General features: G+C 41.6%; 3 protein-coding genes across 6 annotated transcripts in view; 2 read left to right on the top strand and 1 right to left on the bottom strand.

Annotated features, from left to right (window-relative positions):
- ppp2r2ba (protein phosphatase 2, regulatory subunit B, beta a) overlaps nt 1–18175 on the bottom strand; it is a 33594-nt gene extending 15419 nt beyond the window's left edge. The window contains exons 1-2 of one of the 3 annotated variants that reach the window (XM_057042543.1): nt 17767–18175; nt 327–644 (exon numbers count right to left, since the gene is read on the bottom strand). In XM_057042543.1, coding sequence (XP_056898523.1) covers nt 327–396 — 70 coding nt within the window. In that variant the 5' untranslated portion in view covers nt 397–644; nt 17767–18175. Of the gene's footprint in view, nt 1–326; nt 1000–17766 lie in introns of those variants that run through there. The other 2 variants (XM_057042541.1, XM_057042542.1) reach the window with 2 other exon arrangements.
- A 605-nt stretch (nt 18176–18780) lies between these two features.
- rpl26 (ribosomal protein L26) lies at nt 18781–21291 on the top strand. The gene is made up of 4 exons (XM_057042548.1): nt 18781–18896; nt 19524–19695; nt 19780–19920; nt 21126–21291. The coding sequence occupies exons 2-4, from the start codon at nt 19528–19530 to the stop codon at nt 21252–21254; spliced, it is 438 nt and encodes a 145-aa protein (XP_056898528.1). The 5' UTR covers nt 18781–18896; nt 19524–19527; the 3' UTR covers nt 21255–21291.
- Nucleotides 21292–22032: 741 nt separating this feature from the next.
- atp6v0e1 (ATPase H+ transporting V0 subunit e1) lies at nt 22033–23872 on the top strand. Of its 2 annotated transcripts, none has more exons than XM_057042550.1 (4): nt 22033–22246; nt 22605–22652; nt 23210–23324; nt 23554–23872. In XM_057042550.1, the coding sequence occupies exons 1-3, from the start codon at nt 22143–22145 to the stop codon at nt 23301–23303; spliced, it is 246 nt and encodes an 81-aa protein (XP_056898530.1). In that variant the 5' UTR covers nt 22033–22142; the 3' UTR covers nt 23304–23324; nt 23554–23872. The 2 variants fall into 2 exon arrangements, with proteins under 2 accessions (XP_056898530.1, XP_056898529.1); XM_057042549.1 differs by having other exon boundaries at nt 23551–23872.
- The last annotated feature ends 115 nt before the right edge of the window (nt 23873–23987 follow it).

Below are 23987 nucleotides of genomic sequence, written 5' to 3'. Positions count from 1 at the left end.
ATTAAAACCCTGACTCTCCTCGGTCAGCATCCTAAAATAGCAGGTATGACGGGAAGCCACCTCATCATCATCCTCATCATCGTCTCCAACACGCTAAGCTCCATATTTAAGACAAACGATCAGAAAATGCCTTGAACAGCCTGTAACACTTATTGTCCGTCTTTCTCATGATTAAATTCGATTAAATATAATATAAATCATCTTTAGGAACTTTGCGGAGTCACATTGTGATATATAGCTGCAGAGATCTGTGTAATTCTTGTTTAAATGATTCGTATTTCTATCCTCCACGTTCCATTCATTTCTGCCTTCATAGGTTCAAATACCTTCGGTTGCATAGTTTTGGTCGCGAAGGAAGCTGTTGTTGATTTTCCGGGTGTCACTCTCCTCCTCCATTGATGAATCGGCTGGTTCGGGATCCTGAAAGCGGCAAGTCTGCTCCCATCATGCCCGGTACCGTCAGCAGGTGGGCTGTGGGACCAGCAGGGGGCCTGTCATGGCTCTAAATCTCCGGTGTAACCAACGCGCTCTCGATCCAATACCTCTGGTAATTACGCTGCCGGTAACGATGATGGACGCGCAGATCCCGTCCACAACTCGCGGCACATCCAACCAACGCAGTGCAGTGATAGCCCCAACTTCAACTGCGGATATTAAAAACCAAATTAAAAACGCAGCAGGTCCTGGTCGAAACTTGTGTATAAACCCTCGGACGGGAGCAAGAGGGCTCGCGTAATTTTGGATGAGACGAATTTAAAAAAAAACGTTGTCTTCTTGGAGGTGGATGAACCCGCAGCAGAAGCTCACTCGGTAAATCTCTTCTGGAGGATTTGAGTTCAGGCAGGCAGGCAGGCAGGCTCGATTTCCCCTCCCAGTGCCAGCGGGGCGGGTGGGATTATGCGTCAACACGCTTGGTGCGTTCACTCCAATATTTACGCGTCAGAATCGTTTCGCAAGTCCACAGGAGCACTTCGTCTGTCTCTGTCTTTATTATTCTCTCTTCCCTCTCTCTCTCTTTCTCTATCACGCTCTCTCACTCTCTAACACCCCCCCCCCCCCCTCTCATTCATTCTGCGTTATACCGGCAGCCCACGGAGCTGACTCACTCCGGATAGCGCAGAGCAGCACGTACTGTATAGACACCCACTGAGCCATCGCTGGTGCTGCTGCTGCTGCTGCTGCTGCTCTGCCCCTCCCATGCTGCCAGGCTGCTGGCGCTTTAAATAGCCACGAACTGCTAATGCAGCTCACACACATCCCCATCACCAGAGAAGTTTGGATCCTGTCCGCTCACAGCATGGTGACCACCGCCGAGGTGTAAAGTCGACAGCTGCCTTATGGCTTGTTAGCAGGTTGTCAGTTAAGCCTTTAGATCCTGAATCTTACGTTACAAGATGTCAACTGTCATTCCAGACCAAACGTATCTATGAAAATACAGCAAAAAAACAAACGGGATAACTTTAATATATATAGATATATATGCAACAGTACACACTTCTGCAGAGATATTAAACAGCCTGGTTCAACACGTTTGTAGCTACCCCTACTGCTTGAGACACATTATATAAAGTGCATTTGTTTACATTTATACTATGCAAAGTTCACATTGGACACTTCAAATTAAGGAGGGTCAGAAAGAGCGAGAGAGAGAGAGCTGACTGAAAAACTACTATGCAGAAGAAGAGAAAAAAGCCCAGACGCTGATTAATTAGATTAGTAGGACTGCCGTCTGTGCCTCTCTCCCTGAAAGGATCTCATTTCCACCCTGAGTTTAATGAAACCGCACAAGCCTTCCTCTGGTTCAGTCTTTGGACCGGCAGCACATCCCTGCCCTTATCAACTCACTTTACCTTAAATCTCTCAGACTCCACAGAGGGACCGGTGTCCATCTCAAAAAAGCCTCTGCACACACACACACATATGCACACACAAATAAAGAGATTGTGTAGAGCCCCCTCTCGTAAATGCATTAGCTCTAATCCACAGGACCATTTGCACATTCAATCCTCTGCTCCTCTGCTAATGGGAATCTGGCTGTGTGAGTGGCAGGCTGCTCATAGCAAAGAAAGGGGCCTTCTACACATGCTATTTTACACCCCATCACCTTATACCACCTCCATTTCCATTGGAATACATTACAGTGTTATTAGGCATGCAGATTGATAATGAAAGCTGGTGGAGTGTTGGGAAATATGCTTTCATATTTACAGTTCTCTACCCCCGTAATGAAATCTGCACGGAAACTTTGCCATCGTTGACCCCCTCTGATGTGACTGAGCAGTCAGCAGGGCTTCCAATCTCTATCAATATTTAAACAGGGTCTAGAGGACAAAAGGAAACACGCGGCGCTCCTCTTCCACTGCTGAGCAGCAACGACTTGATGGAATTGAAATGGAATAAACAAAACAATGGATTTAGTGGAAGGAAACAGCATGGATGAGAGGTTGGGGTTTGTCTGGGTTTGTCAGGTGGTGAGAGGGAGCTCGAGCTGAGGGACATGGGTGACAAGTAAAGGCACAAAGATATTTGACTGTATAATGAAGGAATATGTGGAGGGTGCTGCATCACTAATAACATCCACCACCTCCATTACTGTATACCTTTTACATATTAATGCTGTCACTGCTGAAGGCACACAGGACAATAAAAAGCTTGTATACTTTCCAGTATGTCCCCCAACCAAATTTTAATCACCTAATTTCTGATTAGATGACTCACATCTCCACATTTGAGTACAAATATGTTTTGTAGAATGTGTTTGGCACTTTCTGGATGTCATTAACTTCAATCTTCTCACCGAGCCCACAAATAGTAACATCCCAATATTTACTTGTTGCAACAGAAGGAATCGCAGAGATTGTTCATTTATTAACTATGCCAAATGCTAGTGGCTGTTACAAACCACAAATTGTTCTTTGTGCAGGACTGATTAATTGTTCCCAATTTTAAAACATTAAAGTTATAATAATGAGCTGCATCATTTTATGAGTGGGGCTCGTGTTCATGTCAGAAATGGTTCATTTTAGGACCTAAACTTATAAAAACTGGGACCAGTACAAAAAAAGAACTACTCATTTAGGAAATTAAGGATGAGTTTAATGAACCACTAATATGAATCAATTTTGAATTTAGAAATTATACATTTTGAGATGCAGATGAAAACCTCTCGTCTCCTGCCCCCACTACTGCATTTCCTGTGTATTTCCCACATTTCCATTTCCTATTGATATGAAAATCAACCCCAAATTAAACTAATACGATTTCCTAAATTGCAGCAATCGAACGACTTAACAGGTGAACCCAAGTTGATGCACATTCACAGTATTTTCAGAAGAAGAGCTTCTACACCACAATGCTCATTTGTCTCTCTGTCTAGCAACATGTTCTCCATGGTTACCTCAGTTCTCTTGTTCATTACTTCCCCATCTCGGCTCTGCTCGAACCAGTGACAGCATGTCAGCAGCACAACCACCTGCATGTCGGGCGTGTAGGAAGTGCTCGGGGGAGACCGGCAGAATTGGAGAGCGTGTCCTCAATTCGCCTCAATCGTGTGGACAAAGTGGGTTAAATTAGGCTGTAGAAGCCCAAACATAGGGACACGATCACATGGCGATGATATTTTAGTCACGCCCAATTGCTTTCCTTGATGTGTGGTAATTGTTTGACCCAGGGAGGCCATAGGCAGTCAAGATGATGTCTGCATACCAAGTACCACACATGGAGACCTGAGGATAGATGTTGGACCACACGGCAGCTCTAAAGCATGCTTATATATTTTCTTCATATCTCAAGATTACAGTGGGTGATATATTGGCCTCATGATGTCTGGTATAAATGCAGAACAGTATTGACTTTTTCATCTTCCTAATCGATCCGATGAGTTTAGTAGAAGTCAATGCAAAATCAATTTGAGAGCCGGGTTGTTAATGGTGCTTCCAAATAGAGTGTAAAAATGAATTTTAGAAGGTTAAAAAAAATCAAATATAAAACACTTATACAAATGATGAGTGCATTTTTGCCATGTTTTAATGAAACAAACTCCAGAAATTATATACGATTTAAAAAATATAATGAAAAATGTAGGAATTATGATTACCACACAATATTAGAATTATTTCAAGCATATGTTATATATATGATGTAATATAAGTATATGTTAATAAATTTGAATTATATGGGTAATTACAGATTACTTTGTCAGTCACAGAATGATTATTTATGCCTAAAATGAGAGAGAATGTCTGAAAAGCAGGCAATTCACACATTTATATAGAAAGCACCACCATATTAATGCAAAAAGAGAAATTCCAGACCAAGGTGATAGTATACTGAATAAACTTATACCCACATAATGGGGATGAAGAAACGCTTCAATATTTACACCTTAGTCCGTAACACACATCTCCTACTGCCAGAAACATGTGGCTGTCAATGGATTCTCTCCTGGAGCATGTAAACAGGGAGAAAGGTGTGCAGTTAAACAGTCTAGTAGCTGTAACTCAACCCCTGAGTGCATCTTAACTTGCTGTGTCTGTAGTCTCCAACAGTCAAAATAAACTTTATAAAACCTGGAACCTCCCCTGGAAGTGGTTTTCTTTTAAAGTAACTCTCTTCATCTTTGCTGGACACAGATGAGATCCTGTTTAACGGCTGAGCTAATTGAACGTGTCACTGGTTTTAGATTTGCATGAGATTTTCCCTCCAAACATTTATTGTCCTCCACTAGCCATGCAACACACCCTGGTATTAAGAACAGCTAAACACATGAGGGTAATAGGATTGTTGGAGGACTCCATCTGTCAGGGGACTGAGCAGCAGCAAACCGCAGGGGCGCAGCACCCTGACACGGATGCACCTGCAGGGTCTGCCCTCTCCTCCACAGAAATGTATTCAGTCTTAAAATGTAACCTCTGGGAGACTAAAGTGTGTTCAACTGTTCTGTAAATAGAACCAAGTATTGAGAAAATGCACAATTTGTTGGGACTTGATGACATTTTGCATGTTAATAATTCACGGTAGCGACTATTAAAAACAAATACACTGAGTGAATGGATACATGAGAGGGTGGGGGAGGAATACAGGGGAGATCCTTTCGCTTGGAAAAGGGCATGGAAAAAAAGATAAAAAAGATGGATGTCTAGTTTTGGTAGAGGGCATTAAATCAAGCCTAGAGGCTGTTCCTAAATCAGCCGACTTTACTCTTTGGTGTCATTCCAATTACATCAGGATGAGACTAATGCTGCATTGCTCTGAGACTTGCAGTGGAGCCTGATTTTCTGTTTCTCTCTTGCTCTCCATCCCCTCCCCCAGCCTCTCCATCCCTCCCCAGATAATGAAATAATTTTTTTTTTTAAAAAACAACAGCGCGTGCGCAATGATTATCACAGAATGGTGCATTCAAAATTAAAATGCATCAGCTTTAATGTACAATTACAATTTTGATTTTTGCATACTCACATACGCACACACACTCACATACACACACACACACACACACACACACTTGTTTCTGTTGCTTTCAACAACTGGAAACAGAGGAATGGAACGATAGACACGCGCTACAGATTTTATTGTTCAATATACAGTCGTGTCTTGGAGGGTGGGGGTGGGGTAGGGTGGTGGGGGGGGTACACGTTTGCACTTAACAGAAAATCATTGCATTGCACTTCTCTGGTTGCTAGGAAACTGCCATTGAAATGGCAATGCAATGCAGCACAACAGCTGTCTACATAATTGCACAATTAAAACCTTAAACTGCTGTAATTTTGGTCATATTCATCTCAATACCAGATCAAGCGCGTCCCAACATGTTTTCTACCAGTTGGGTTAATGGACCGAACAGGAGGAGCTCGTGTTCAGACTGATTCTGGAATTCATTAGTGAAATGATTTGTGATGCATAAAGAAGGGAGAATACAAGCGATGCAAGCAAGTGTGGAACTATTTGTGTTGCTGGATGGAAAGCTTGGATGGATGCTGTGTGCTTACGTATGCTATCTTTATCCTCCTGTAATTTCCTCTCTGTGGACAGATGAAAGACCGGCAAGTGGAAAGTGGGTTAAGCAGGTTAGTGAGTGACTACAAAGCCACCAGCCCATACAAGACCAGGGAGCCATGCGCGCCTTCCTTTCAGGACCACGGGTGGCTCTTCACTGAGGAGAATCTCCAGCAAAGAAATGGGTTAAAGATTTACCCTGAAAATATAGGTCACCGCTTCATAATAAAACATCCACTTTATAGTTTCACTTTTTAAACCAACAGTTATTTATTTTTTAAATGTATCACACCGCATGAAGTGTTCATCAGCTGGGTATTGTAGTCCATAAAATGCCTGGTGTCATTTGGCTCAGTAGCTTCTGCCCTCGGATATGACTACAACCTTGACTGCATTCAAAACCAACTAAGTCATTCATTTCTTGTTTTGCACTTGATATTATGAAGATTAAATATTATATATTTATAGAGTGTAAATATTTAGCAAAAGTTAAAAATAAACATCACTTCCCGGTTTTATTACCTTTTTATGATTATTGCATGCAATATTTTCCAGCCCATGATTGAGCCAATCTCACTTAAAGGGTAAGTTATGAATTATGATGTCACAAAAAGCATATAATAAATGTATAAATTGATTGATTCTAATTTACTCTAAATGACTTTAAAGTCTGACAAATGTGTCTTTGATTTGTTTGCAGAATGGAACATTAAAATCAAAATTGATTTACACTGAAAATCTTGATTTGGACATCTGTTTAAAGCTATTTGTTCAGTGGCAGCAAACATTCTTGCTTTCATGAACACCGAATTAGAGTGCTCACCTTGCGTGAATGGAAGTCGCACCACACCAAACTGGCCTAATTGTCTCTGCTGCTTACATCACAACTCATTAGTGATGGCACCCAAATCAGTATTTTGATATCAAATCAGTTCAAACCAGAGTTAACCCGACCCAAGTTATTTATTTCTTTTATTTTTTGAAAAAGCTGTTCAATGATATAGCGACAGGACTGTGCGGCTCTTCCTCTTCTGCCTGCCAAGGCCTGGCCTTGAATGTGGACCCCCTCGGGGAGGGAATGCAGCCTTTCCACTCACCCACACCCAGTACAAATGAACTGCAACCCAAAACCCTAAAGACCAACCCCAATCCTGACCCTAACTTTGATATCAAATTGGTTCAAATGCATTCAAAACATGCAATCTTACCTGGTTTTCTGGGCTTACTGGGCTGGCACAACTGATGCAGAAGTAGTGGGGGAATTAAATGTACATATTTCAGGCTGTCCTCAAACACAAAGGCAGAAAAATGAAACTACACTACTACACTGTAACTTACTGGCTGTCGGCAAAGCTTCCAGCACTAACTGAAATGCAAATGTGATGAGATGATTAAAGAAATATCCAAATCCATCACATTTATGGTGGAGTGCTTAGGAAGTTAGCACAATGCTCATCGAATGGGGATTTCCATTAACATGTTGATAGATTGAGTGTCACAACGGCAACTGCATTAACCCCCCATTTAAATACAGCTGCTTAACGTATAATAACATATGTGGTCATTTCTGTTGGCACATGGTCTTAATGAACTAAGAGCTACTGATCGTAGCTGAGTTAAGTTAGTCTGAATCCTCCACAGCAGTCTGGTTGTTGCTAATGTGGATATTAAAACAAGCAGCAGCAGCACAACATATGCCCGACCCCATATCTGAACAGCCCCCCCACCCTATTTCTTGGTACAGCCTGCTAGTGAGAGTTTGCTCATGTTCCAACCAGCCCCTTGTGACAATGGAACATGTTCTCTTTGGACCTCAGCTCAAGACCCCACCACACTTAATCTATCTCACACACAGCCGACGCGGCTTTATAACAAACAGTCCTCACACACACTTGGTCAACAATAATGATAAACACAAGAGGCATGTCACACTTAGAGGCTGTAATCTCCAAGAAAATCCCATTTGGAAGAGCAGCTGCCAGCAAGGATCGCGGAGATGCTGTGGTCGTGGTACCCACAGGGTGGCAAGCTGTCCACCATCCATTTCATTCTATCATTGACACACACACACACACACACACACACACACCACACACACACACACAACACACACACACACACACACACACACCACACACACACACACACACACACTTAAAGACAGGCTATAACATGATAAATATACACCACTTGTTTTCATAGAAGCTTGTCGATTGGCTCAACAGGCCAGTTTCTCATTTGAACAGGGCCTTATTCTTTATTGCCGGGAATATTGATCTGGCATGACGGATTTTGCTGCAAACTAGCCTGAGGGATTTACCATTTCTGCATAGGAGAGATGGATTGTGCTTGCTGGCAAATGAAGTCTGTCCATCTGTCTGTTAATCATGCTGTCTGGTTGTGAAAATCACTTTTATTCTTTAAAGTAGAATATTAATAGGAAAGAAACAGAAGTAATGTAATAGTATATTATCTTATAGACCACATCTGAAAGAAGCTGTATATTCTGTGTGTTAAAGATATATAATATATGTTTTGTTCATTTTTTGTGCCATGTACACATGGATATTTAATAAATGAAATAAATGAAAGTAGTTACAAATGAGTGCTCTCCTTAGTGTTGCATTAACACCTAAACTTATAGCGCCACTACCTGGCAAAAGGATGTATTACATTACAGAAAATGTGTTATTTCAAATGTGTTTTTTTCCCTTCTCATTGGTGAATTGTATGTATGTGGGATATACACCTCCAACCAGCTGGGAAAAAAGTTTTATGAGTCAAATATGAGCAGCATACCACAGACAATGCACGGTAGTTTAAAAGTTGACAGGCAATAGGAGGACATATGGACCGGGTCTCAAGGAGGACCCCTCAGCTGACAATCAAGACAAGGAAGCAATCAACAACTGTCTCAAATACCCACGTTTTCTCTTTGCCTACATCCTGTCATGACTGCATAATGACTTACTATTAATGACACAAATCACACTATTACTATACAAAACAAGCTAAATATATTTTTTTGGAAGTAATAAGAATCTGTGAGGACAGGAAAAATGAGATAGTGGTTATGAGCAGAATTTGATCCCTGGTCTTGGTCAGACTCAAATCAAATGTTCCTGAAAATAAACCGATTATGTAAGGAATAGGCCTGGTTCACATTTCACATCAATGCAGGAAATCCTGCCCATGCATCCCAAAGACAACGGTTAGCAATTGCGTCACACATAAAACATTACAAGCCAGTTTAATTGGGCCTGAAAGGAAAATGGTGGTGTTGTGGGTGGGAATTGCACATCCTACATGTGATGTAACAGTGTCGATATGAGATCTATATTCTGTCCACCCCTGACCAAATATTCCAAGCAGAACTAATTACTGTGGAAAGGCCGAGGCCACAACCTGCCCGCCGAGGGCCTGTTGGTGAGCTGTGCACTCAGCATATAGTGAGAGATGGAAATCTGCTGGGAGCAGAGCTGTGATCTGAGCAGTCACTGCAGATGCATGAGGTCACAAATGTGCGCACAGAAGCAAGCAAAAAGACATTTTCTGAGGTGACATCTATCCTCTCAGAGCCAATGAAGCAGTCAGAGGGGCACAGAGGGAGACAGGAAGTGGGAGTGAGACTTGGTTCTTCACAAAAAGGCAAATTCTACAATATTCACAACGATCCCATGCATACAATAAAGCTATGATTATAGCCAGAAATGATGTGTCTAGTCAGAAAGTGGCTGAAAATGGGCAAATTCATTCAATCACAGATCAAACACATCCTGACTTTACAAGATTAGCTGATGTTAAAGCTAAAATTCTCTGTGGATAATTCCTAAAATGATAAATAGGCTTGTTATAGCGTGACAGAGATGACAAATGAAGTGCTTTTACTTGGTCGAGAGTGGCTAAATGGAGGTATAATGGGAGAGTAGGGCTAAATAAATTGGATGTAGCTGGACAAATAGACTGTCTACAATGAGAAAAGGAGAGACTGAATGGACTGTTACATTTGGACAGAAAAGCAAAATGAGCTGATCACATAATGGTTGAGGAGTGCCTGATAAAAGGCATTGACGTTTAAAAGGTTGTGTTGGTTATTGGTGGGCCAAGGATTTCACTGAACGAGTGGAGCAATGAAAAGAGCAATGAAATCTCATTTTTTAACAGACAATAAAATGACCCTAGAGTGTATCAAAACTGGGAAAATGAAATCTAAAATTACCATAAAATACACAACCCATTAAGACAACTGATGTGGATGATGCTAAACGGACTGAAATGACGAGGATAAAAACAAACATACACACATTGATTTATTAACTGCAATATGCATGTTTAAAGAGTGATTAGTTTGTCCTTCAAACTACCAAAAAGTTAATGACAATTGTTCGCAAGTCTCATCTGATTTAAAATGCTTACAGTCTCTGATGTTACTTAAAACTGAGCACGTTTTATAATGTTCTACTGCTGACTCGTTTATTGTTACCATGTCACACACACGCGCACGCACACACACACACACACACATACACACACACAGAATAGTCTACATTTGTGGTAAACAGTAAACACGCCTTGTGCCAGGACAGCTCGGCCTTACGACACGACATCAATACTAATGACGTCAGGAAACAAAACGTTGCTATGGAAACCTGGAGGCCTTAGATTGAACCCAGACCCGTTCTTGCTACCGGAACACGAGATAAAAGGGTCCAAATAGGGGGTGGAGACAGAGAAAGTGAAGGTACGAGAACAGAACAAAGTGGTGAATGGGAGATGAAGAAGAGGAAGTCGATGGTGAGCCAAAACGTCAAGAAGGGAAATAAAGTGAGCGAGCTACTGGGTTCACTGGTCTCTTTGAGGCTGGTCAAGCGCCAGACAAGGCTGTTTGGTATGAAAACAGGCAGAGCTGTGTGCACCAGCCAAGCACTCGGTTTAAAAAAAAAAACCAACTCCTTTTTTCAACTCAATTTGCACCTTCATCCTCTCATTTATTCCTCTTCCCAACAACATCACACCATCCATCAGCCACTACCACACGACCACCCCAGCAAACACTTTTAAACAGTCCAGATGGGAGCAGTGGAAAACTTTCCAGCAGCTTCATCCTTCTGAATCAACGTAAATCTTCTTCCCTCCTGAGCTACTTCATTAACAGACACCATTTTACTGATGTGTCCATAAAAACACAACACAATGCCACTTTGGGGTGAAGTGAAGGACACAGGAAAGACGGTTGGATTAGTTTAGGTGCGCTGGGTCATGGCCCTTAAAACCATTTCATTCAGAAGCTTTCGTTTGGGGTTGCTAGGTCACACATCAATTTAACAGATCAATGTGACCTCAAAAAAGCTAAAGCTAAGATGGAAGAAAATTAAATCAACCAATTTTAAAGGGCTAAACTCTGATTGGCAGAATGGAAACCTAATGGCATGATAAGATTGCAAAGAGATGTAAAGCTTTAAACTGTAAAGTGGAACTAAGCAATATTTTAAAGTGCAGGCTCTGTAAATCCAACCTGTTTTGGGTTTTTTTAACATTTAGATTTATCGGCCTGTCACAGAACCCATCTGGGAGTCTCTGGAGTCTGTGGTTGAATTTGTCAGGTAAATGAGATAACCACTGCTCAGCCGGCACGTCTGTGTAATCCCGCTGGATGGGCAACAGTGTTCGTGACACTTAAAATCTGGTTAGCTTCCAGTAAAGCACAGATGGTGGAGCAAAATTCAACCATCGCTGAAGTGTGTGCAAGTCAGAGGAGCGCTTCTGCGCTAACCATGTCAATATAATTTTAGTGCTGATGACAGGATGCTTTGCTTGTGCTGAGCTAACAAAGACAAATTGAATAAACTATTTAATTAAAACAAACTCCCTCACTAATGAGGTAATCCGCCGTCCTTCAATAATTTCGCTAAGACAGCATTTGTATCCTGCCACCTCGCTGAGGAGAAATAGTGCACATAGATTTTTTTTTTAAAACATTGTGTCATATATATATATATATAATAGACAACTGCTTTACTGGTCTATGACTCATTGTATGACATCATCATCCACCCATCCATCCAGATTGTGTGCATTGTCCAAAATGAAGAAGCGGCTAAGAGCCGGACGGGAACTCCGCGTACTTCCCACTAACTCACAATTGCACAAGTCTCCATCATTTACCCAGCAGCATCTGTCATGAGTGGAACACCATTCAGACAGAACAGAATAAGCCTTCACTACACCGCGGTCAAGTCATTCCCTCGATCCCTCGTGACCATCGCGCCCTGTCCATGGTGCTGACTGACAGAAAACACAACAAGCAGCTTTCTATCTATAGCGGCTGTTTCAGTTTGCTGCCTTGTCCCCGATCGATCGCTGGACTCAGATTTCTCTCTGAAACAAACAACATTTGCAAGCTATTTTTGGGCATATCAACTATGCACAGAACCTATAAAAGGGGACTGTGTCTGATTTCTAGTCCTGACCTTTGACTTCCTGTAGCATTCTGGTGGGGTGTGTGTGGAGGTGGTGTGCACGTGTGTGTAATTATTACAATGTGTGTCCCAGAATGGATGTGACACCAACGAGGAGAATTAAATTAAGAAGGCCTCCTATAGGATGGCATGGCTTCCATAAAACCTGGACAATGACTCTCTTCCCTGGGGAGCAGTAATGCTTCTGAAGCTGTGGGAGCAGAGAATTTAATCAAAGCATAATGTGCTCTGAAATTTGCCCGTTTAATCTTGTTTGATACTTCTCAGAGCTGTTTAGACGGACTGAAAACTTAAAATGCATCATAATTCAAATGGATAATTTTCCTAACAATGTTCAAATACTTCATTTTGATTCCCAGAGAGATCTTGACCAGAGAATATGATCTTGTCCTTGAATTCTTCAGTGTTTGAGCCATTGACATGGGGTCAAATCATCATTTGACACTATTTTCTTGGCCTTGTTTTATATTACTCTTTTACACTTGCATTGATTAATTCTCTAGTGGCAGCATAAAGGAACTGTAAAAAAATCCCAAGGTCAGATATGAAGTTATTCATCGGTCATCAAAACTTAGATATGAACTATTGCTCTTCAACAGCTAAAACTTGTAACTCATGCAGTATAAGAATATGCAGATATCTACAACAAACACCCAGACAGGAACTATTTCTGGATGCAGTTGGGTCAAAAAAATAGCTATTTGTTCCTCAACAGCCACCGTAGTTCCTCTGACACTGTTCAGAAGTGACAAAGAGGTCAAGGTCAGGAATCAAATTCAATTTGCATTCTTTATTGTGAGTAGATGTGTGGGTGGGAGGTTCAAGATATCAAAACAGTATAAAATAAAAATCATTCCCCAGCCTTGATATTTGGCATTACACCATTGTTTTTGTAAAATACTCAGGAAACAGCATACTGTTTGAACAATTACTGTTCAAATCACTGAGAATTCATTTAATCTACAGAACTTTAGACTTATACAACCTATAATAACAGTTGCATTCATCAATATTTCTGATCTGCTCTCAGAGCCAATACATATTTTTATTGACATTACAAAAAAAATCAATATTTCTTTCTTTACATTGTACAAATTTAAACCTGCGTATCCCCTTCTATGTTGTTCTCCTCCCTACTGCTGAAGCACATTATCAAAGATTCATCTGAGCCCCTTTTTACTGTAAAAATCACGCAACCTGTATAAAAAGCTTTGACACAACAAAGAAACCCTCACATATGTGCCACCTGGGTATACAGAGACCAGCTTTGGATGAACATTCATACTCAAATAAAACAAATAGAAATACCTTTTAAAAGTACGTGTTATCTCTGAATAAATACACATCTCATGTTTAACACTGAGATTATCTTTTATACTGCATTTACAGTGAACAAATATGTTTATATTATTCAACATTTTGAAATGAGCCGAGAATTTTATTACAACAGTGTGAATAGGTCCCTATAAAGCACTGCATAGCTGGGGTTTGAGAGGAGGCAGTAAAAAAGGAATCCCATCCTGATGTTCTATATATACATCAAACCCAACAGCAGTCTGTGTTTTGGTGTTTGACCTGCAGCAAAGGCCCAGCGGTCCTCAATAAGGAGCCTCTTTGTCTGGCTCCACTCCTCCCACTTGGGGAGATGATGCCATATCAACACAGGGTGTTTTCAAGAGATCTGCCATCTGCAAGCAGGCCAGAGGTGAAATACTTGTGGTTGTGAAACTGAGAAGAACCAAGAGGGAGGATCCGCCTCACGTCCCAGCATTTACAGTAATGATACGCTAACTCCCGCTGGGCCGACCGAGTGAAAGTGCGAGTCAGCGATACTCAAACGCGCTCCGCTCTTCCCTTGTTTTCGCACAGACCAACTATGGAGACGTGGCAGGACGTGTTTGTGGTTACCTGAGACTGCGGATTAGTGCTGCGTGAGAAAGAGCTTGTTATGTTTTGGTGTTTTCGCCCTTCTGCGTCACGTTAATATCAGTTCCCACAAGATTCAGATCCACCCGATTCAAAGGATATGTTTAATACTATGAAGCGTCACCGATAATTTGTATCTCTGCTCACCATTTTTCCAAGCAGATCTGGATTTCGCTCTACGGCAGATGGGGTCAATAAAAAAAACAAAAAATTATCCAAATGTTATTGTTCTATGTTACTGTGCCATCATTTTTAATAGATGGTCATATATGTTTATGAGTCACCACCTCACATGGTGAGGAAAGTGATGTGTAAAAAAGTTCCACTACAAACACGAACAAGACAGGAGGCTCATTAATTTTTAGTTTGTTTGTTTTTTGCTTTTTGCTTTTTAGAGTACTTCAGGAGAGTGACAAACTGAGATCATGCCATTGCCAAATTATTAGTTGAATCAAATTTCTAGAGCAAATCTGTTGCAGCACTTACATTTTCTAGTTTGCAGAACGGGGTGATTTTCTGCAGCTGTAAATTAAATTAAATAAAAACAGTGTAGACCTGTTTTATTATAGTATTAATCATGAAAAATGAGGTTAGGCAAGGTTGTTTTGGTCTAATGGTCTATAATTTTGGCGACATTTAGCATGACTTTTAAGCTTACAACACCCCAGGCAAAACTACTTTCATGAAAAATAAGAAACAAAACTGCAAAATAATGCTAAAGTAATGTTGATGATGCAAGCCGCTAACTTTTAAATACATGTGGTGCTTTGGGGGAAAGCCTCAGGTCGTTGCCGCTGGGTTTATTAATCCATCAAGGACCTCATCCTGTCATTTAAGTGCAATTTTTGCTCTCTGGACTCCAGTCCTCTGAAGCGGAGCGCGGACCACACTGGAACAGAGCCGTCACGTGTGGAACCACGAGGGTGTGTGTGGTGATTTAGGGTGTTTGGCCTCAGCGGCACGCAATGACGGAACAGGTGGGAGGAGCCTGTTGGGAGCTGTGAAGTGGGCAACTGTCATGATAACACCCAAGCAAGACTTATGATAACGGTATTCTACCAACACCCCTTCAGTCAGGCGCCGCAGCAGACTGCTGAAATTTAGGTCCAGCTATTTGGAGAAACCTTTGGAACACCGGTCTCCCCTTTTTATAAATCCTAATGGATATTTTAGCTGACTAATAGGTGATTTTTTTTTTTTAAAAGTATTAAAAAGTTGATCTGAAAGGTCCATAAACCAACAAAATTCTGCATGATTGGTATCCAGATGATATTCATATTATTATAAAATGAAATAACTTTTATAACTCATAACCTTTGACATACACACTGTTACTGAATGGTGGTGTCAAAAATGAGACAAATTCCTAATACTTTTCAAGGTAGTATACAGCTTTACGTCAATATTGTGAGACAATTGTTGTCTCTGTACTGTTCTTGTTTTTTTTGCTGTCAGACTGGAGAAAATAATGACTTTCCAGCGAGAATGATGAGGTGGAGGATGCTGCGGGAGGACCAGCTCGGATGATTGATGGCACCGTGAGATGAAACATGGTGTTCGTTAGGGACAAACCTTTTTCCCTGACTCAGACCCAGGACAGCAGAAGTCACACACACTTACAGTGCATCCCATCAGAAACCTTTAAGACTTAATCCATCACAGCAGAGGCGAAAGACTGATCTAGGAAATATATCACTGGGAAATAAAAAAGACAGACTGGACTCAGGTGATGTGATGCTGCCCCAGATATGCAAAAACACACACACGGACAAATGCAGCTGATTCAGTGCTTATATAATGCATTTTCCCTCAGCATGGTAACTGCACACTCATCTTCCCCCGGCATGAACTCTGATCAGCGGGCATGATTGATACTGAAGTCAGGGTCGGGGTAGCGTGAGAGGAACATTGAGGACTACAGGGATGTTCCTCCACCAGCACTGCCACTGGAATCTAACACAGGAACTGCAAGCACGGGTGTAGTTTGGATTTATGCTTAATTTTCCCGTTTAAAAAACCCTGGAACACAAGGAAGAGCCTACAGATGATATGACCACGTTCATCTTCGCAAATCCTACTTCCAAGGTCGTCTGCGGTGTCATCACAGCCCGTTCGCCTCCAGCATCCGCGGCTCAACATGTCTCACTGATTTTCTGTGTCCAACTGCTTCATATTTCTCCACACAGAGAGCAATGCGGGTTCACGTATCACGTTACTGAAGCGGAGCACTTCAGCCGGGCCTTTCCTGATCAGATCATCTCCGCTTTTATCCTAGCATCAAACCAGCGGTATGGAAGCAGGAATGCTTACAGTCCACACACAATCTGTGTAGACAGTCAACAGTCCAGAAACACTGTTCTAAAGGCCAGGCTGCTATTAAGATATATGTAGAGTGAGTGAGTGAGTGAGTGAGTGAGTGAGTGAGTGAGTGAGTGAGTGAGTGAGTGTGAGTGAGTGAGTGAGTGAGTGAGTGAGTGAGTGAGTGAGTGAGTGAGTGAGTGAGTGAGTGAGTGAGTGAGTGAGTGAGTGAGTGAGTGAGTGAGTGAGTGAGAAATGTACAGTATATGCACATTATGATTGCATACATACGTGTGTGTGTGTGTGTATATATATAGGTCAGCTCAGCTCTGAAAGGCCGTGTCGATCACCCCTTCACTCTTGACTGCAGACGATCACGCTCCTTCCTGTGCCACGGGGCTGAGGCCAGAGCATGTACAGCAAAGAGGGCAACCATGCACAGCTAAATAATGCAGCAAGCTCAGTCTCCACATTATGACCTAGTAAATGTCTGGTTATACAAACACTCAGACTGTCTGACAGTAAAATCAAATCCCTATGGCAACTGAGACCAGGGTCAAATCACTCATGATTTCAACAGTGTAAGCCCCAAGGTAGGAAATTTGAACATACTGAGTGATTCGGGGGTCATTATAAACATACAGCTATTTGCTGCTTGAGTGACATTCACCATCTTATCTTAAGTCTCATGTGGCGTCTCAGAGGGGCCTACTGCCATGCACGTTAAGAGTTGCATGCATGCTAATTAGTCTCTTAGTTGTCATTCACTTGGGCTGCGTGTTTGCAGCTGAAAAATCAAAATGACGAGCCTTGAATACACGGACAGTATCCAGACAAACAGTCATCCATAGACAGTTCCCAGCAGTAAATAACCCATGTTCAGATCTCAGAATAGCTTTATGCACTGTGAGGGTCGGCTGCGTGTCAACAGCCCCGCGACTGGACGAGCTTAACTTCTGCACAGCAGTAGAATTGACTATATTATCAGCACCAGCCAGACATCCATGTCACACGCTCAAAGAAAGTAACTCGCAGCCTTTGACAGCTGCCCGCCGGCGTCCCACCCTACCTTCGGTGTGGCAAGTAGAGGAGAGGATGGTACTCGGAGGGCGGAAAAGGTACGGGAGGTATCGGGAAAAACATTTCATCTTCTCCGATGCTTGCGGAAGGGTGAAGAGCGCTGCTTGGAGTGCTCCACATCCGCACTGCCGCCGCGACAGCCGCTCAGACAGGGCAGAACCGGAGGGCTGCGGAGGGGGAAAGTGGCTCTACGTCCAGGGCGCAGGAGGAGATGACAGCATCACTTTTAGCGAGCAACCGGACAGCAGGCTCCAGTAGGGGGGAAAAACAACTCCTAACTGCGCACGGCGCCTCAGCTTCCGTGTTGCTGCTTCGCGCGCGCGTGTGTGTGTGTGCGTGTGCGAAGCATGAGTGCAGGACGAGGGGTCGCCTCTGTCCTCTGAGAGGGGAGGTCATCCTATGCGTTGTCTGCCACTACCTTCCCACCATGGTTGTTAGGTGCCTGGAGTAAACATGCCTTTGCAGACTGTCACGGTGCCCTGGGATCATAATGTCCTCATCGCATACCAGCAGTATGCAGACCACTATTTTCACAAAATGTCCCCTTCCTATATGTGTTTTGTTATAAATGTCAGCGTGGCAGACCAGTGCACTGTAACATTGAGTTACGTAAAGAAGAGGCGAATCGAGGCAAAACTTCACGAGTAATAGACACAACTTGTTACCAACTGTTTACCAGGTTACTGGTTTTGCTGTTAGCTCCATCTCGTGGCCGCATTAGGTATGTGTTTAAAACGCCGCAATAAATTGCATGTAGTTAGGCACATGAACTAATAATTTGCATTAGTATGATTAACTAAAATGTGAATAACGAATTTTTTTTATTTTAGACACAAAATGCCATAGATATGTTAAATGTTCCTTTAAAGGTATTGGGTAATTTAGACTTTAAATGAAAGAAAGATTTAATCGTGATGCAAAATGATTTAATAAAATTGTAACTACACGCGGAGACATTACCCCTTCACATAAATTGATTTTATGTATTTTATTCTCTGCTAGGTTCCCTTTCTGACCGGTCCAACAAGTGACTTCTCGCGAGATTTGAGTGTGAACTAATGCCAGCGGAAGTAGTTTGTGAGTCTCTTTTCCGCCGGCCATAGAGGAGTAGACGGCAGGGTAAGAATTCCTGGCTGATAAATCTATAACAGTAATCACTATCCATCCACACCACAATATACTTTTCTCATCCATATTACAGTTTCAACGCACAGAAGGCAATAAAGCAGTTCTAGAACGACTAATATTGAACCTATGTTGTGGGGAGAATGATAATTAAAACGAGTCCGTATAGAGCGCCCTGTCAGTCCATTTGTATCCGCATGTTGCCTATCTGCTGTAGGAAAATGTTTCCTTTTGTCGATACACGGCTCTCGGTCGACCTGATTTGTTGTCTCAAGTTCGGCATGATTTTGTTCATTTACACGTAGAGACGCAATTGCTTGTCCGTTGTGTAGTGGGAACTGTGTAATTTTGCTAGCTTAGCACAGTTAGCATAGACGCGACGTAACATCTTGGGTTAGCTATCCAAGACCTAGTACCTAACTGCGTGTATCGGTGTTGTTTTTGCATATAAATGTTCTGGTATGGAGTGAGATGTTTACATGTGATGCATTTGAGACCAGAGTATCATTCACTTGATAATTTTAGTTGTCCAAAGTGTAAGAAGTGCAGTTTGGGTGTTTCTCCTACAGTATGTTAAACAACATGCATTTCACATACTAACAAGCTATCCTGTCCTTTTAGCATCATGAAGCTGAACCCATTTGTAACATCCTCCCGCCGCAAGAATCGCAAGAGGCACTTCAATGCCCCCTCACACATCAGGAGGAAGATCATGTCTTCCCCCCTGTCTAAGGAACTTCGCCAGAAATACAATGTGAGGTCCATGCCCATCCGGAAAGATGACGAAGTCCAGGTACTGTAGCCTAAAATGTTAAAATTGTCCGAATAGCACAGGTGTTTATGCATTTGCTTGATTTCATTGTAATGTTGACAACAGGTTGTCCGTGGACACTACAAAGGCCAGCAGATCGGCAAAGTAGTGCAGGTCTACAGGAAGAAGTATGTCATCTACATTGAGCGTGTGCAGAGAGAAAAGGCCAATGGAACCACAGTCCATGTCGGAATTCACCCCAGCAAGGTGAGACGGATGTCTAAATTTTAGTCTGTGTTGGCATTGACTTTTCCAGCATACCTGATGGAATTCAACACACATGGACATAACACTCTGTCCCATTCAACATTTAAATCAAGTCATAAAAGGTTGCATTGCTTTAGCATAAATAACATGTATCAATGGGTTTGTCTGAAGAAACTACCACTTGGTGTCAGGTAGAATGATGGAAAGATTGGTGACAACTGGCGCTCATGTTTATTGTGAGACTAAATGTTTAAAGCTGTTCTGTGTCTTTTTTGTGTTGCTGACATTGGTTCTGTAACATTTGTAATTTCATTTTTGCAACCACTCCAACACAACCATTTCACATCTATTACATCCCTGGTTGTGATAAGTCGGTGCAGGGCAGATTGGGCTGTTTCAAAGGAATTGGATAGCATATGTAAATGTGTGGTCTGTGGTTTGGGATGTACAAAAAAGTATAGTGACAAACAGATCTGCATTCCTGGAAGTAGAGTGTTTTAAGATATGCATAATCACTGGCTGTCAGGATAAAACACTCTGTGTGTAGTTACTACAGGATAATGTAAAGAACTGGTGCAAACTAAAAACCAAACTTTACCTTTGCTACATCCTCATGAGGACAGAGCCTCAACTAACTAACTAGAGTTCTGTTTTATGATCTGCACCTAGCATATTAAGTGAAGGTTGACTAAAAATTTAAATCCATGCTGGAAGTGCACCTTAAAGGTGTGACGTGTGGAATCCTGCCGTGTGTCCTTTCTGAGCTGATGCGTGTTTTAAAGAGTGGTGTTCATTTTGGTATACCATTCATTGATAGTTGCCCTTCGCTGTCATTTGTGAGCTTCATTCCTGGTACTTGATTAGCTCAGGTAGCAGCCTGACAGTTTGGGATCTGTGCCTGCATGTGTGTTCTAGGAGCAGTTATGTGCTCCTGTTGTAGGGAGCACATTATTAAATTAGTTTTCTAAATGATACATTTTAATTTATTTACATAACTGCATTTCTACAAAAACATGTTTTCTATCTCAGCATGTGCAGTATCGGTGTAGTTGATTACCTAATGGTGAATGGATCAGCTCTACAGGCAGCCCAGTTTGGCTGTTAAATATGTTTTCTTTTAATTAGGAGAAATATTATAAATGTTACATACTTTAGAATCTCTGAGATTTTATCCCTGTCAATGAAACATTTACCTTTTTTTGTAGGTGGTGATCACCAGGCTAAAGCTGGACAAAGACCGCAAGAAGATCCTGGAGCGCAAGGCCAAATCTCGCAGTGATGGAAAGGAGAAGGGCAAATACAAGGAGGAGACCATCGAGAAGATGCAGGAGTGAACGGGAACTTTTGCTATCAATAAACTGTAAAAATGGACTCTTTCTTGTCTGCCTCGTTTCTCTTAGAGTGCTGCTTTTGTCTTGTGTCTCCAATTGAACATTTATATTTAAATTAGCATTTATATTTTAGTTCTATATTTGTGGGAGCCTGTATGAACGAGGATCATCAGAGTACAGGCGTAACACGGGAGCTGTGCACCACACACCTGTTCTGATGAGGGCCTCAGCTGGTGGTATCTTTAAAATAGATTTTAATGACATATGTTAAAGCTAAACCATCTTGGCTGTATTTCCACTGGTAATTAGAAGTAATTTAAGTTACCATGGTTAACCAGCACTTGTTAAATGCCAAAAATGATTGTTGCTAGATGTATGTGATTTTACAGAGCTAAATTATGGAAGGAATCTTTTTTTCTTCACCGTTTTATCCCAGGGAGTCAGCCCAGTCCCTTAGAGACTGAGCACCCCCCTCCCATGGAAGGAATCACTTTATTTTACTATAATCTGGCTCATTTAAATGACAAAAGGGCACTCGTCATATCCACCCGTTGCTGAGGTTGTAGTTTTTAACTTGAGCGATAGGTGTCGCATTTTTCACAGTTAAGCGGGTGAAAAGCAATAGTAACGGCAATTAAATTATCCGCACTAAGCGTGTCGCAAGACATTGCTACTGGTGTTTTTGCCTATTTTCTTCTGGGGTTAAATGTAGAGAAAGAGTATAAAAGTAGCATATTTTAGAAGACTGAACATCTGTACTGTCCTGGCTCGCTGTAGTTCCTCCCTCTGGTCACCGGTCATGTGACACGCTGGGAGTTGAAGGAAACACAAGTTTGTGCTTGCAATAGTTCTTATTTCTCCAACATCCTCGAATTAAAGTAAACGAACACAATGGCTGAACTAAGGTTTATAATCGCCATGTCAGTGATGACTCTGTTTTGGGGAATTGTTGGAGGAGTAGTTCCCTGGTTCATCCCGAAAGGACCGAACAGAGGGTAAGTTTGTTAGCTAACTCATTGCTTCAATGGCAGAAAGCTAAAATTTTAGTTTCGTCTTTAATGGCATGGTAGTCGCATTTAAACTGTTGAAAGTGGCCACATCAACCAGTGCATTTTCTCTGAGTGTCACTTGAGCAGTTTGAGAAATGTAAACCTTATCTGGTAAAATCACGAAGTTAAAGTGATGGTTAGCTAGTTGAAGCTAACGTGGGGATCTTCCCCCCCCCACTTCCTTTATTTGCGCATTTGTCACTCGCATCACGGGATCAAGCTGCTATAATAATATATTTGCTATTTGGTTTTTATTCATGACGTTTAGCGTATTCTTTTCACACTCTGTCTCTTATTTCTACAGAGTTATTGTCACAATGCTGGTGTTAACTGCAGTTTGCTGTTATCTCTTGTAAGTAACCCCTGGACATGTGTTTAACATCAGCAGCGTTAGAATTTCCATCGGGACAGGCTTTTCTGACATTAAACAGAATATCTATCTCTACCTGCTTATGAAATCGAATGCATTCCTTTTGTCAGACACTGTAGATGAGTTACATGTGGCTTACTCCCACATTTCTTGCTACTTTCAACAAATGCTTTTATGCATTTGTAAGTTTGTGAAATATTAAGAAGTTGTCGCAGTTGTTTCTCATCCTCTCCAGTCCACATTTAGGCTGTCCCAGATAAAGTAAAGCCCAACCTGGCGCCTCCTGTTTGACACCTCGCATTAAGAAAATGGAGGGCTCTCATTTTTTAAAATTCTATTTTGTCTATCTGCTGCTAGATAAGGTAAATAGAATAGCAAGCTGTAGAACATTCTCAGCATATAGCTGTAAGCATCAAAGGTGCAAATGCATCTTTATCATCAGAGTTTGGGATCTTTTTGAGTCTTTGCCTTGCCTGATTGAATTAATGGAAAAAAAAATTGTGAATGCGATGATAATGATGTTCTTTTGATCTTTTCAGCTGGCTGATAGCAATTTTGGCCCAGCTCAACCCACTTCTCGGACCTACTTTGTCCAATGACACTATCTGGTACCTGAACTATCACTGGTCTTAATTTATTTTCAAGAACTCCAAGGTAAATTATGCTTTAAGCGAAGAGTTTATAACAACCCCTACATTTGTCACATTTGGCCTGTGCATATATATATATATATATATATGTGTGTGTGTGTGTGTATATACATATGTGTATGTGTATATATATATATAATTATTCCTTGTTGGGCTTTCTTTTGCAACGTCTCATTTTGGGAGCAATAAAATACATCTATTCTATTCACGTGAGCTCTCTCTATGTTTCTCAGGAGAGCTGTGGGCCTGCTGCATTATGCACTCTTCATCAGCGTGACATTCTTCTAAATCACCCTTAAACAAATGGATGTGTGATTGAGGGCTATCAACACTGGTGCCTTTTTTCAGAGTAATTCCTGAAGGATCTTCTGAGAGATTTCACTGAATGTGCTTTCATTAAATTAAAATGAAAAATATACTGTTATTATTTGCTTGTGTATATTGTGTTTATTGCTGTTGTCCCCATAAGTGCCCTGGCCTTTTTAAAGTGGATGCTGTGCAGTGTAATTTGAGCGTTAAGTGACCTGTTAATAAACTAATACTCAAATAGTGTTTTGTGTCTACTCTTTCTTTTGCTGAAAATATAGTGAAGCAGTATTGAAAATGTCATCTCTTAAAACATGCATTTGTGACAGGATTCACTTATTAATCTCTTAACTTTCTACTT

Source organism: Takifugu flavidus, chromosome 9, assembly GCF_003711565.1.
Source record: "Takifugu flavidus isolate HTHZ2018 chromosome 9, ASM371156v2, whole genome shotgun sequence".
Taxonomy (NCBI): Eukaryota; Metazoa; Chordata; class Actinopteri; order Tetraodontiformes; family Tetraodontidae; genus Takifugu; species Takifugu flavidus.
Note: the sequence above shows the minus strand (reverse complement) of the source record. Positions and strands in the feature narration are given on the sequence as shown.

Excerpts from the sequence above, each read along its gene's own strand:
- rpl26 (XM_057042548.1), top strand. The coding sequence starts at position 19,528 with ATGAAGCTGAACCCATTTGTAACATCCTCCCGCCGCAAGAATCGCAAG. Across the intron at positions 19,696-19,779 it reads GGAAAGATGACGAAGTCCAG|GTTGTCCGTGGACACTACAA; the intron begins GTACTGTAGCCT and ends TGTTGACAACAG. Across the intron at positions 19,921-21,125 it reads TCGGAATTCACCCCAGCAAG|GTGGTGATCACCAGGCTAAA; the intron begins GTGAGACGGATG and ends CTTTTTTTGTAG.
- atp6v0e1 (XM_057042550.1), top strand. The coding sequence starts at position 22,143 with ATGGCTGAACTAAGGTTTATAATCGCCATGTCAGTGATGACTCTGTTT. Across the intron at positions 22,247-22,604 it reads CCGAAAGGACCGAACAGAGG|AGTTATTGTCACAATGCTGG; the intron begins GTAAGTTTGTTA and ends TTATTTCTACAG. Across the intron at positions 22,653-23,209 it reads GCAGTTTGCTGTTATCTCTT|CTGGCTGATAGCAATTTTGG; the intron begins GTAAGTAACCCC and ends TGATCTTTTCAG.